At 38.1% G+C, this 12921-nt stretch overlaps 1 protein-coding gene across 2 annotated transcripts in view; it reads right to left on the reverse strand.

Annotated features, from left to right (window-relative positions):
- PLS1 (plastin 1) overlaps positions 1–12921 on the reverse strand; it is a 95962-nt gene that overhangs the window by 36338 nt on the left and 46703 nt on the right. For both annotated transcript variants that reach the window (XM_037153426.2, XM_037153427.2), the window contains exons 2-6: positions 12626–12731; positions 7761–7924; positions 5807–5936; positions 3723–3855; positions 1805–1886 (exon numbers count right to left, since the gene is read on the reverse strand). In XM_037153426.2, the coding sequence (XP_037009321.2) occupies positions 1805–1886; positions 3723–3855; positions 5807–5936; positions 7761–7924; positions 12626–12695 (579 nt within the window). In that variant the 5' untranslated portion in view covers positions 12696–12731. The remainder of the gene's footprint in view (positions 1–1804; positions 1887–3722; positions 3856–5806; positions 5937–7760; positions 7925–12625; positions 12732–12921) is intronic.

Below are 12921 nucleotides of genomic sequence, written 5' to 3' on the forward strand. Positions count from 1 at the left end.
GTCTTATTCATATAATTTTTCTTTTAATAACAATAAGCAAGAAAATGAAGTTCCATCGTACACTGCGTAGAAGAGAAATGAGAAAGTCTCTAAGACAAACATGAGTCCTGCTATTAACTACTTGATCTGCCCCTTCCCTTGTTTTCATAGTTACTGTATGTCATTTTCATCTTTTTATATTTCTCTTCTTTCATACATCATGCTCTGCTGAAATATCATATTACATACAACCCTGTAATCATAAAGTGAAAAATTATATTATGACTATCTGTATAATCTTTTACAAATGAATTAGGCTTCTCTGGGATAAAGTTTCATGGAAAACTGGTAGTTTTCTAGCAGATCTACTCCCAGAACTCTAAAATTACTAAATAAAAAAGACAGATTTAATATGCACAGTAACACTCTGCTCCTTCCCAGAGGCCTGTCTTTTTTCATTCTACATTAGTACACTCTTTCAAGCATCCTTGAAGACTAGACTATTGACACCCCACTCACACTGAAAGACTGCTATCTCAAAAAATAAAATGATAAAAGTCTTAGCCCCTCAGACTCATCCTGAGTTATTACAAAATGCTTACGGAATATTTTTCTTTATTTTCTTTAATGCACTGCATACAAGTATTAAAAGTAAAACCAAATGAATTTATACAACACTAAGAAATGTTGTATTTTAGATTCAGCGCCTTAAAAATTGTATGACACATATTCTAGAAATAAGACTGATATGAATGTTTTCAACAATCACAGATATTAGATGAAGCATCCTGATCCAAGATGTAAAAAAAAATCTGGCAATTACCATCAGAAGTGGGCTTCTTCAAGAATGGTAGTTTCTGCTAAGGATATGCATTACTATTGGTTTACTGGGCAAGGGAACAAAAAGTTATGTCAGTCAACATTTAATTGTGTAATTCTCAAGGATGACAGGAAATGGGAGCAGCCCTTGGATAGTCCATAATCAACCATGTGCCACTGCCCTAAGGTCATACAAAACTTTCTTACAGAATGGACCTAACAACGTCGGACAAATCAAGGACTGTACTTGCCACCAGAAATGAACGAAAGCTCGGCAGTGCTCACTTCTAACCACTGCAGAGTGACCAGCAACTCTTGAACAGTTGCTATGGCTACCACCACTGGAGAGTGGCGGGATGTACGGGATGCAAAGGATGGACTCTGCAGCAAGAGCACAGGAATACACGTGGGCTCTGATACTGTCTGTGCAATGTCTCACCATCTTTCAAATCAGAGGGTCTTATTTTAAGGCTGCTGGGAGGAGTCCAAGAGATAATTCTTGCAATATGTTAGGAACGCTGACTGGTACCTAGTAAGTACCTCGTAAATATTAATATCCACCCACTGATCTAGATATTTTGAGAGGAAAAGTATGGTAACTATAAATTCCTAAACTTTAACAGAATGTGAATGGACAGGCTGACTACAGAACAATTTAATACAAAAAGAATAGCTAAAATTTTTGTGAAATGGTAAAACTATGGACTTCTTTTTTCAACCAACCAATGAAAACACTGGCATACAGCAAATATTCATTAACAAAAATAACAATCATTATAATATAACCTGAATACTATTCTCTTAAGTAAAGAAGTTCATCCTACGTATTTTGGATCTTAATTTAATTCATTACAAAATGCAGCTGAATTTTTATTTAGTAAAAACCTAGTTTTTACATGAAACTGAAATTGTTAAATCATAGGTGTTACTTGGGCCTAAACTTCCATTAAGAAAGACTTTACATTCCTCAGAGTAACGCGATTACTGGCAAAGGGCAAATACTTACAGAAATAGTGAAAGGGGTGAGCTTTCTCTTATTAATGGCTCTTTCATCGATTGTATCTGGTTCAGACAAGTTGATCATTTTGCTAAAGAGAAAATGCAAACAATTTAATCTAAGACTCCTGGAAATGTTTTTAGCTTACTTTTTCAAGCAGATAAAATAGTTAAAAATTTTGAAAAGTAATAATAATCTCTTTACAATATTATACTGTAATTCATGTCAGAGACTTAATTTTAAAAATCTAGCCCTGGTCAGGTATGTCAGTTGGTTAGAGCAGCATTCTGATCCACCAAGGTTATGAGTTTGATCCCCAGTCAGGGCACATACAAGAAGCAAGCAATGAATGCATCAGTGGAATAACAGATAGATGTTTCTCTCTCTCCTTCTGTTTGTCTCTCTCTCTCTCTCTCTCTCTCCTTTCCTCTCTAAAAATAATTTTTTAATCTAAAAAACATTCCTTAACCTAAAAAAACTATCACTCACTACAATAATAACCTTAGCATTTCCTCCTAATTTTAAAAACAGTCCTGCATTTTCTTTATGTGAGTCTTGTCTTCATTTCATGATCAACATGCAGCATTACAAAGAAATTCTTGAGAAGCCAATTTTCATTCAGTGGATTTAAGTCTGTTAAATTTACTGTTGTTGCAGAAAGATAAGGAACCAGAGACTTGGTCTTTCTACAGTAATTCAAACATCTTAAAAGAAACTAATATAAATTTTATCTTTATATTTTAGAATATACTTTGGAAAACACCTATTCAACTCTCGATAGGAATTTCCTCTCAAGGTCAGAGGAAGAGACCAGAACTGTAGGCAGAGGTCATGGTCTATATTTTTCCTCTTTTTGTTCTTAGTCACGAGGCCCCACTTTCGCAGTCTATATGCACGCTGCACATCAAGATGAAGCGAGCTTCTGCCCTCCTGCTCCATGGGAGGGTTCTGTTTTACCTGAACTTGCCTCAGAACACCTGCACTACCATTTGACAGGCGCAGCACCCCTGTCAAACTCCTCACCTGACACTGCCCCTTTCCCCCGTCCCCTGTGAGGAGGGGGCACAGCCGCAGGGGCCTCCCATTTATGCACCTCTCATATTTCTTCACCTTGAGTCAGACCAGAGTCTGACTCAACAGGCTCTTCTTTGCCCACTGATTCCACCAAGCCTGTTCCCTTGAATGGTTTCGCTGTATAGTAGGCAGGCAGAGTGGGACTCATTCATCCAATTGAAGTGTATTTTACATGTAATGTCCTAAAAACTAATACCCTGTATTCGTGGGTGGGTTTTTCTTTTTTTCAAGTAAAAACAGAAAAAAGACTGAAGGAAATATGCCAGAATGTTAATTATGGATACATATGGGTGAGAATATTTTTGATGATTTTGATTTTCTTCTTTTTAAGTGCTGTGCATTTTTATAAACTTAAAAACACACTTGCTTTGTCCCAAACACTATGGTGGGACACACTAAATAGGTAAGACGTGGCCTTCGAGAGTTGACAGTGGAGCAAGCAGAAACAGCGGAGTCAAGGGTACGACGAGGGTACATTAATGTCATCTAAGTACAAAAGAGGTGTATCTTTCTTCTGCATTTCCTCTTGTTCCTGTCCCAGTGGGTAATCAATACTCCCTTATTAAGAAGTAAAAAAAGAAGCCCTGTGAACTTTTAAAAAATGTATCACAGGATTAACTCAGGAGTTTCCTGACATTATTAAGGTAATAGAATAGAGAGACATCAGAAAATTAGGAAATTATATTTGAAGGAAAATTCTAGGAAATATAGAGTACGTCATTTTCTATGTGATATAAATTCTTCAAAACCTATGTAGCTGCTTGTTAACTGATTCCAAAAGACAATGGATTTGCTGAACTGTGATTTGCATTGAACACCCTTCTAGGAGACAGTAACCCAGGACTCAACTCACCAAAGAAGGATGCCGTCTGCAAGTGATTTGAAAAGACTGTTGTCGTTGGGGTTCATGGGTATGACGTGTTTACAGTCAGGGTCATTCTCTAGGGCTTTATTTATCCAGTTAACAAAAGCCACTTTTTCTTCCTCTAAAAACAGAAAATCTTAGTAGCAAACCTCATCTTACAAAATTCATTGCAATACAAAAATATTTTTGTTCAAATATTATAAATCCCAATTATTAAAACTTGGCTAAAACACTAAAGGGTTTCAGAAAAGGAGAAAGGGGAATTCGCTCCACTTTTTCATCTGTTACATTGCGGAGGAGTAATATATGTATCTTAAATGAACACACTGAATATTCAGCTTTATTCTGAAATCTTTCCAAATATATATTGCTTCTGAGAGCAAATGCATCAGAAGCGAACCATCACAGGCCAGATAAACACACACACACAACACAACACAGAGTGAGAGAGAATCAAAAAGACATAAACATTTACTAGTATTTCTCTTTTGTACATATCTGCCTGCTGATCTCCTTGCCTCACCACACCTCCTCAGGGACTTAGAGTTTAGGAATTTAAAGACTATTAAGATATTGTATTGTAATTATTAGATAAAACAGATATACAAGGAAACCAAACATAAGGGAAATAAACACACCACAAGAGAGATATAAGCAACGTTTTTAAGCATTTTTAAAAAAGAAATAATCACTTCTGGTTAGGGTAGATCAAGAAAAGGCTTTATGGAAAAGGTACTGCTTCGAAGACAAATGTTTAACTTGTGAAGATGGGCAGGGAAAGGAAGGATGTTGTACATTTTATTCAAGATTATAGTTACATGATTGTGTCACATGTAAAAACATCAAACCATCTACTTAGAAATAGTGTACTTCATGTACTTAACCATGTGTGTCTTATACCTTAATAATTTTTTAAAATGTATACTGATAGACATCAGAGAAGTGGTTACCTCTGGGGAGGAAGAGTTACTGTTAGAGACCCGAGGGAACTACTCAGAAGACAGAAATGTTACATCTTGATTGGGCTGGTGGCTACCTGGATGTAGCTAAAGGATGTACATACACATGTGAAAATTCACCGAGCTGTACACCTAAGATTACATGACTTTGCTAAATGTATATGTTATCTCCATAAAAAGGTATCTTTAAAAAAAAGAAAAAGGAAGAAGCCTTCTCATTAGAATAGACAGGCAGAAATGGATTCAAAGAGCAAATACATTTCAAAAAATGGAGGTCCTGCTACACTTCCTTGGTGGGAAAAGATTAGGAAAAAATACGATGGGTCGGAGAGGTGCAAGTATGTCGTCTGAAGAAAATCCAGTTAGAAAGGAAAAGAATCAAGAGGATAATTTACAGATTTAAATCTTAGAGAAAGAAAGGAGAAAAAGTTACAGTGAGTTTCTGTGAAAATTTTTGAAAGCACATTCTAATTATGTTATGTTAACATGAACAAAAAGAACTTGGCCAAAGGTTCTGCGACATCTTGACCCTGTGTGGTAAGCTTAAAATGGGGCAAGGTATCTCCTCTTAGAAGTTAATGTGACTGGATTTCTCACTGGGCAACAATCCAACGATTCTATCAGATCAAGCAAATCAGGTACTGGGCTCTCTAGTCCCTTGCTTGCCTGATAAAAAGGTGAATCAGCAATCTCAGCTCCTGGAAAATGGAAGGAAAAAGTCCCTGTGGTAAACCTCTCCACGTATTCCTAGATCAGGTCTAAAGGGAAACTCACTTTACCAGCCAGGATGGAAAATCCACTCAAAGGTTACGATTAAACACAGCCAGCACTGAAAATAAATCATACTCTTGTGGTTTCTAATCTCTGCCGTGTACTGCAATCTGACACATAGTAGGAACTCACTGATTTCAAGGATTCTAGGATTTTTCATTCTGGCATCTCTGAAATTGAGATACATTTCAAATATGAAGGCACATTATAATTCGGTCTGATTTCCCCTCAACAGTACATAAAACGACAGTGTGTGTTACAATAAATGGCATTGGAGATTTGATGAATGTGAGACCTGTCGGATGAATCAGTGACTAACGGATCAAACGTGGATCACGTTACCTGAATAAGAATGCTGCGTGCCCTCACTGGAAATGGATGAAGTTCCTCCAATAGCAGTAATCCCTTCTCTCTTGTTAATTATTTTTCGGAATGTTTTGCTGATGTCTTTGCTTTTTAACTCTTGCATTAGCTGAAATGGGACAAAAGTAAAATTGAGCCTTGATCATAGAAAACCTTGCAACAGGAAGGAAAATGACTTAGACTTCTTTGTGTATTTGGAATAAACACTAACCAGGTATTCTTGCACTTACTGCTTGTGTTCACCGACAACTCTCATGTTACTTTACCAATAACACACAACGGACACTGTTTGCATTCCAACCACTGGAAGAAATGCTGTTATAACTGAGCTTAAATTGACCACATTAAAACTATTCTAGACTTGCCATGATTTTTTGTACTGAAACTAAAGAATAACTGCATAATAGAGTTTTAATGCTTTAATGCAGGTGTTTTCCTGTCTGAACATCTCAAGTGTATGCATGTTTGTGTAAGTAAGTCAACTCTTGTAGGCTTCATCCAACCACTCATCCAACCACTCTCTCACGGGACTTCCTAGACATCGGTTACATTGAATTCAATCAGTTCTCCAAGCTGCAGCCAGAGTGAGTTTTAAAAATGCAAGCCTGATCACATCACTTCACACTCTGTTCCTCCCCCATTACTGACTTTCTACTGCTCTCAGGCTAAAAACAGAAATCATACAAGACCCTGCATAACCTGACCCCAACTTACTTCTCCAGCCGTATTCCTTTTCCCTTCACCATCTCAGCTCCAGCCACTCTTTTCCCAAGTGCCTGAGACTGTCTACCATCCCCAAAGCCACAGAGCCTCTGCCAGGCTATAGCCCCTGCATGCCTCCCACATTATTCGCACATCATTCCTTTCCCTCATCCATCCCTTTGATCTGTTCAGCTCTCAGCGCAACTCTTTTTTAGCTTCTGGGACATCTTCCCTGAGCCCCTGGGTTCTCCAGCCTCCACACCAAATTCTATGCCTTGTACTATAAACTCCCAAGGAGACCTGCTCTATCACAGCAATCGTCAGAATTGTCTTGCATCCATTTTTGTGACTGTCTTCCCCACCACATGCATACTCCATGAAAGCAGGGGCCATAGCTTTTTGTGTTCAACACCTTATTCAGAGTGCCTAGAAGAGCTCCTGGCAAGAAAGGAGCACAAATATTGCTCAATGAGTAAAGAATGCAAACCCAGAAAACTTACATTTCATAAATATTTATTTACTTATATTAATGGTTACTTTTTCATATAAAAGACACAGTCATTGGTGGTGGTATTGGAAGGAAGGAACAGCCCTTGCTCAACTGCCCGCTGGCCACGGCAGCTCAGCCCGTCATCTCTCTTGGCCTGACAGGTTTGAAATACCACATATTTCAGTTCCACAGTCTGGGGTTCAGTTCTACAATCTGTTTTTCTTTTATTGGTTAAATCATACGTTATTTTTCCATCTTGTTCAGTTGAGTCTTGAGGTCGTTTAATAATGAGACTGTGCTATCATAGCATCAAAATTTACCTGGTGGCCCTGGTGAAACTGAAGATATGGCTTAGCACAAGGAAATAAGCAGTTCCTAGAAGGTAATGCTTCCATATTTTAGCTATTTCAGGTCAAAAGTATTTCATTTCTCAAGGCCAAATACTAAGATATTAAGCTACTCTTATTCTGCACACAGAGAAAGTCAATGGGCACTGAATACAACTTTGGTTTTACTTGGGCACGAACAGTTACTGTTCTTGAAGACTGACTTCCATTCCAACAATTTGAGAATGATTTTTTCTTATGTCATATGAATATGGACATAGTTATCATCATCATCATCAGTTTTAAAGCAGCTGTTTTTCTGGGGTCTGCAGCCAGATTTAACCAAGAGACAACGGCATTATTAAGATTCTTCTCAAAGCAATAGGAGTAGTAGCCAGAAGGTTAGTTTACTTACAGACACAAATTCTTCAAAACTGATTTTGCCATCTTTGTTGTTGTCAGCAACTGCTAGAATTTTCTCCACGATCTCGCGCACTTTGTAACCCGGCAGAGGAAGGCTAGCTTCCTTAAATAGGTCCTGAAGTTCATAGTCACTGACATACCCACTGTTGTCGATATCTGTAAGATAAATTATGAGCTGTCAAACATCAATTGTAGTGTGGCTCAGTTGGCTGGGTGTTATTCCCCAAAGCAAAAGATTGCCAATTCGACACCAGTTAGGCATATGCCTAAGATGCTTGGTCCTGGGTTGAGGCACATGCAAGAGGCAACACATCAATGTTTCTCTCCCTCTTTTTCTCCCTTCTCCCTTCCCTCCCTCTAAAAAAAAGTAAAATCTCTTAAAAATAAAATAAAAAATATCAATTGGCCCTGGCTGGTGTAGCTCAGTGGATTGAGTGTGGGCCTGTGAACCAAAGGATCACGGTTTGATTCCTAGTCACGGTACATACATGCCTGGGTTGCAGGCCAGTTCCCAGCAAGGGACGCACGAGAGGCAACCATACATTGATATTTCTCTCCCTCTCTCCTTCCCTCCCCCTCTAAAGATAAATAAGTAAATAAAAAGATTAAAAAATATCAATTGTACTCTGTCAGAGAGGTGCACTGAGATAGTTGTTTGGAAGGTTCACAGGCAGGCAGAGCCTCTCAGGTCTGTTTCCCAAGTGGCTGTAACCTTTTCTCCTGCACCTGAACTGTGCAAGGTATTCTATACGCTTTATGGAAGGACTAGACGTAGGACCACCATACATATTCTACATTCGTAGTACAAACACTGCTCTGACAAATGAAAAACTCAGGTCCAGCACATGACTCAGCTTTGAAGAACTGAGTACGGGGAAGTCTCGGCCCCTAAAGAAATACAGCAGCAATGGTCACGAGGGGCATCCACCCGGACTTCCCAAGTCCTTCACAGAATTTACACAGTGGATCTGCTGGACCCACAGTTCATAAAACATGTGCGTGTAAAATACACATATGGCATTTCTGGTCTAGATTTCACTCGGTGGCAGTTCTGTTTCATGTGTTAATAATTCATTGCTTCTTCATAATGTATTTATGATAGCATTATGTAGGCTGACTCATGTTTGATGCCATTTTGAGATTAAGTGTTCAAGAAATAATTTCACACCTATATTTGCACTTTTGGAAATAGGTGTCCTGGCATTTTCATATCATCACTGAGACGCCCTCCCCTGGGTTTTTCCTAAAGACTGCATGTCACTTATTGACACAGAACAAAAGTGACACAAAACACTCTGCCCAGAGTGGCGACAGAGCTCTGGGCTGGCTGGTGAGTAGCCTGGGCCCACCTTTTACAGGATCTCATGGCTCATTTGGTAGTAGTTACTTTGGTCTCTATACGTCTTTTTCCTCGCAGTAAAAGAGCTCCCCTCACTATAACAGAGTATTGATTAAAAAAAGACATTTTTCTTTTAAAGTTTCATACACAAGCTTTAAAGTTAGTACTGTTTAGAACAATGAAAAATTTCTAACCTAGAATCTACCAATAACCAAAATATTGCTGTATCTCAAAAGTTAGTTAGAAAGCTAAATTGCTTGATATTGCAGTAATTAATACTGCTTTCTTTGAATTCAGACCAAAATTCATCATTTAGTATATCACCATATACTCTACACATTATTTATTAGATCACCAGTTCAGAATTGTTTCCTATAATTCTGAAGTAGAAAAATAGACTAGGCTGTCTTACTTCTACACAAGCACTGTGGTAGTGAATATTTAAAAATAAACAAGATAAACAAAATAGAGAAAAAGTTATTTACCTACTTAACCACCACACTAAACTAACAAGAACAGTTCAAAGTTATGACTCTGAAGCCAGAAAGATGTGTGTGCTTAAATCCCAGCTCCCTCCCTATGACCCCTGTGGTTTGGGTGTGATATGACAAGAAATAATAGATACCATTTTATAAGCACATATTTTGCACCAAGATATGTTAAAGAACTTGACTTACTTTATCTCATGAAATCCTTACAACCTGGAATTAGTTAATAACTCTATTCTAATTTTTAAAATTATCAAATCAAGGCTTAGGTTAAATAACCATGAAGATCAAGCTCTTGAAAGAAATCAGACTTTCCCACAACTCAACAACAACAAAAAAGCAATTGACCTGATTTAAAAATGGGAACAGACATGAGGATGTAAAGCACAGCACGGGGAAAACAGTCAACGATATGCGTGTGGTGCCGGGTGGGCACCGGAAATGACGGGGGGAGCACTTTGTACAGTATATGACTGTCTAACCCCTATGCTGTACACCTCACACTAATACAAAAATATTACTGAATATAAACTATAACTAAAAAATAAAATTAAAAAAACTAAAAGTGGGCAAAGGACTTGAGATATTTCTCCAAAGAAGATAGACAAATGGCCAATAAGCACATGAAAAGACGTTCAACATCACTAATTATCATGGAAATGCAAATCAAAACCAAGACGAAATACTGCTTCAAGCTAAAAACAGAATGGACAATACCAAGTGTTAGCAAGGATTTGAAGAAACCGGAACCCGTGTACACTGCTGGTGGGAATGTCAAGTAGGGCCGCCACCATGGAAAGCAGTACACTGGCTCCTAAAAAAACTCAACCTAAAATTACCATGTGACTCAGCCGCACCACGTCTGAGTACACATGCAAAATAACTAAAAGCAGAGACTTGAAGAGATATTTGCTGCCATCATGTTCACAGCAGCATTACTCATAGCAGCCAAACGGTGGGAAAAACTCAAGTGCCCGTGGAGAGATGAAGGGATAAACAAAATGTGGTACAGAAGTTCAACAGAATATTATTCAGCCTTTAAAAGTAAGGGAGTGATGACATGTGCTATGACAAAGATGAACGCTGAAGACGTTGCGCTCAGTGAAATAAGCCAGTCACAAAAAACAAATATGATCCACAAAGACAGAGTGTAGAACGGCAGCAGCGCTGGTGGGGAGGGGAGACGGGAGTGAGGAGTTAACGGGTGCAGTGGGAAGATGCAAACGTTTGAGAGCCCAGTGGTGGTGGTGGTGAGTGCGTAACCATGTGATGTGCTTAATGCCACCGGACTGCACACTAAATGATAAGTTTTATGTCTATCTTATCACAATAAAGAACATAAGTCAAGTATTTTAATCCCCTACCTCTCCATAGAGATACCAAAATGCCCCATCTAGTTAGTTAGATTTGATGGGCATATACCCATGCCTCTGAGAAAAGTCTGTTGGTACAAACTAGCAGAGGGATTACTGAGTTTATAAATAGCAATTTATCTTGTAAATAAAGTCAGCAAGTACATACTCCTCTGTTAGCATTTCTCTGACACAGAGCAAATTGTTCTGCTGTCAGAATTGTTCCAGAATTACTAAGTTCGAAATATCATTAAATAAGTATTACAGGATTATATGTCTATGAGTCACAGAGATTAAAGTTGGTGTGCTAAACAAAGCAAACAGACTACTAATTCACTTATTTTTCTCAGACCTAGGTAGCACTTTTATTGAAGCTACCAAACTGCACCTATAAAATAACAGAAATGCCAACATTAAAGAGGTACATTTTTATTACTTCCTCTATTTCGATGCTCAAAATGAGCAGAATATCCCAATAATTTCTTAGTTTCTATCTTGAAAAGATTGGGCACTGCATACTATACCTTATAACATTTATTTTTAACAGCGATTTTTTTAGAAATCATAGCAAGATTAAGGCATTCACTGCAAGCCTAATTCAGGCACCATGAAGACTGTGTTCTGAAGGTCTGAGTTATGCTAGTGTTGGCTCCACAGGGAGCAGAGGAAAGGCCCAGAGATCTGTAGACTTCACTTCATTTCATAGCAAAGATCTGTAAGTCATAAGCTTCCTGAGAGCTTTACTTTTTTTTTTGAAGAGGTTTACTTTTCAACCTTAAATCTTTTTTCTTTTTATTGATCTCCAAAATTCCTTCTGCTCTGTATTTCACCTACATTAGTTTTCATCAGTGTTCACTAGGTTTGCGAGAACTCTAGGCACAAAACTGTGCTTATTACGTCCTCCCTGGTCCACCACCCAGCTCTGTTCTCCATGAACTACACTGGAAAAGGCGCCCACCAGGGAAGGAGCCAGGGTGGTGGTACTGCCACCCAACGTCTACTGGCTTTTCAGCTTCACTGAAATATGGTTATTTACATTCTCCTTGTCTGTCACAGGTTTCTAAGAGCAAGATGCAAGAGATCCACGATTCAACAGAGAATGAGGGAAAACTTCTGGAAGAAAAATGCAGAGCTGTTAAAATAATATCATTAAAACAAAATGGCTTTAAAAAGTGACAGAAGAAATATAAGACATACAACCTTTAAAAACAACACTAAGATTTTTAAAAATTATTCACGAAGGGAAAGGAAAATAAGCCATATGGCCTTTAAAAAGAATATTAAGACTTTAAAATATTCGGCATGAATCAAAGTGTTATTGTTTATGACAAACACATAAAGGCCAGAGTTCAGATTACAGACAAGGAAGTGTTTCTATATTTTTCTCTGTAATGAGGATATCATGTTAAGCATATTCAATTACACTGTCATTCATTAACCTGGATTATTCTTTGCAAAGAAATCATCAAAGAATTCAAAGTACAATTGTCCTAGAAATTCAAGCCCAGTTTCAGTTTATCTTTCAGAAAGAAAGAGAATCCAGTGAAACCTAGATAGAAAAAAACAAAATCTTGGGATAAATGGGTCATGGTAGAAGCAATAAAAGGTATTGTTCCGTTCCTGGAAGACCGATCTCAAGCAGAAGAGTGACATCACATTTAGTCTTTCTCAAGCATACCTATTTTATTAAATGCTTCTTGCAGCTCCTCCAGCTCCTCTCGAGAAATGGTAGTGGTACTGTTTTCCATCTTTGGACAGGAAAGACTACCTTCAGGTCTTTATATCTTAAAAAAAAACACAAATGCGCAATGTTATAAAGAGAGCTTGTTAGAAACGTTTATCTGAGCAATACAGAGCACAGAGGCAGTTAAATACCTAGAAGAAATCACCTGAGAGGCCTGGCCGACAAGGAACAAATAGAAATAGATCCCCCGGTAAGAAACACCTGTGTTTCACACCCTGAACTAGTTCCTA

This window comes from Artibeus jamaicensis, unplaced genomic scaffold (assembly GCF_021234435.1).
Source record: "Artibeus jamaicensis isolate MK-2021 breed Jamaican fruit bat unplaced genomic scaffold, CSHL_Jam_final contig_466, whole genome shotgun sequence".
NCBI lineage: Eukaryota > Metazoa > Chordata > Mammalia > Chiroptera > Phyllostomidae > Artibeus > Artibeus jamaicensis.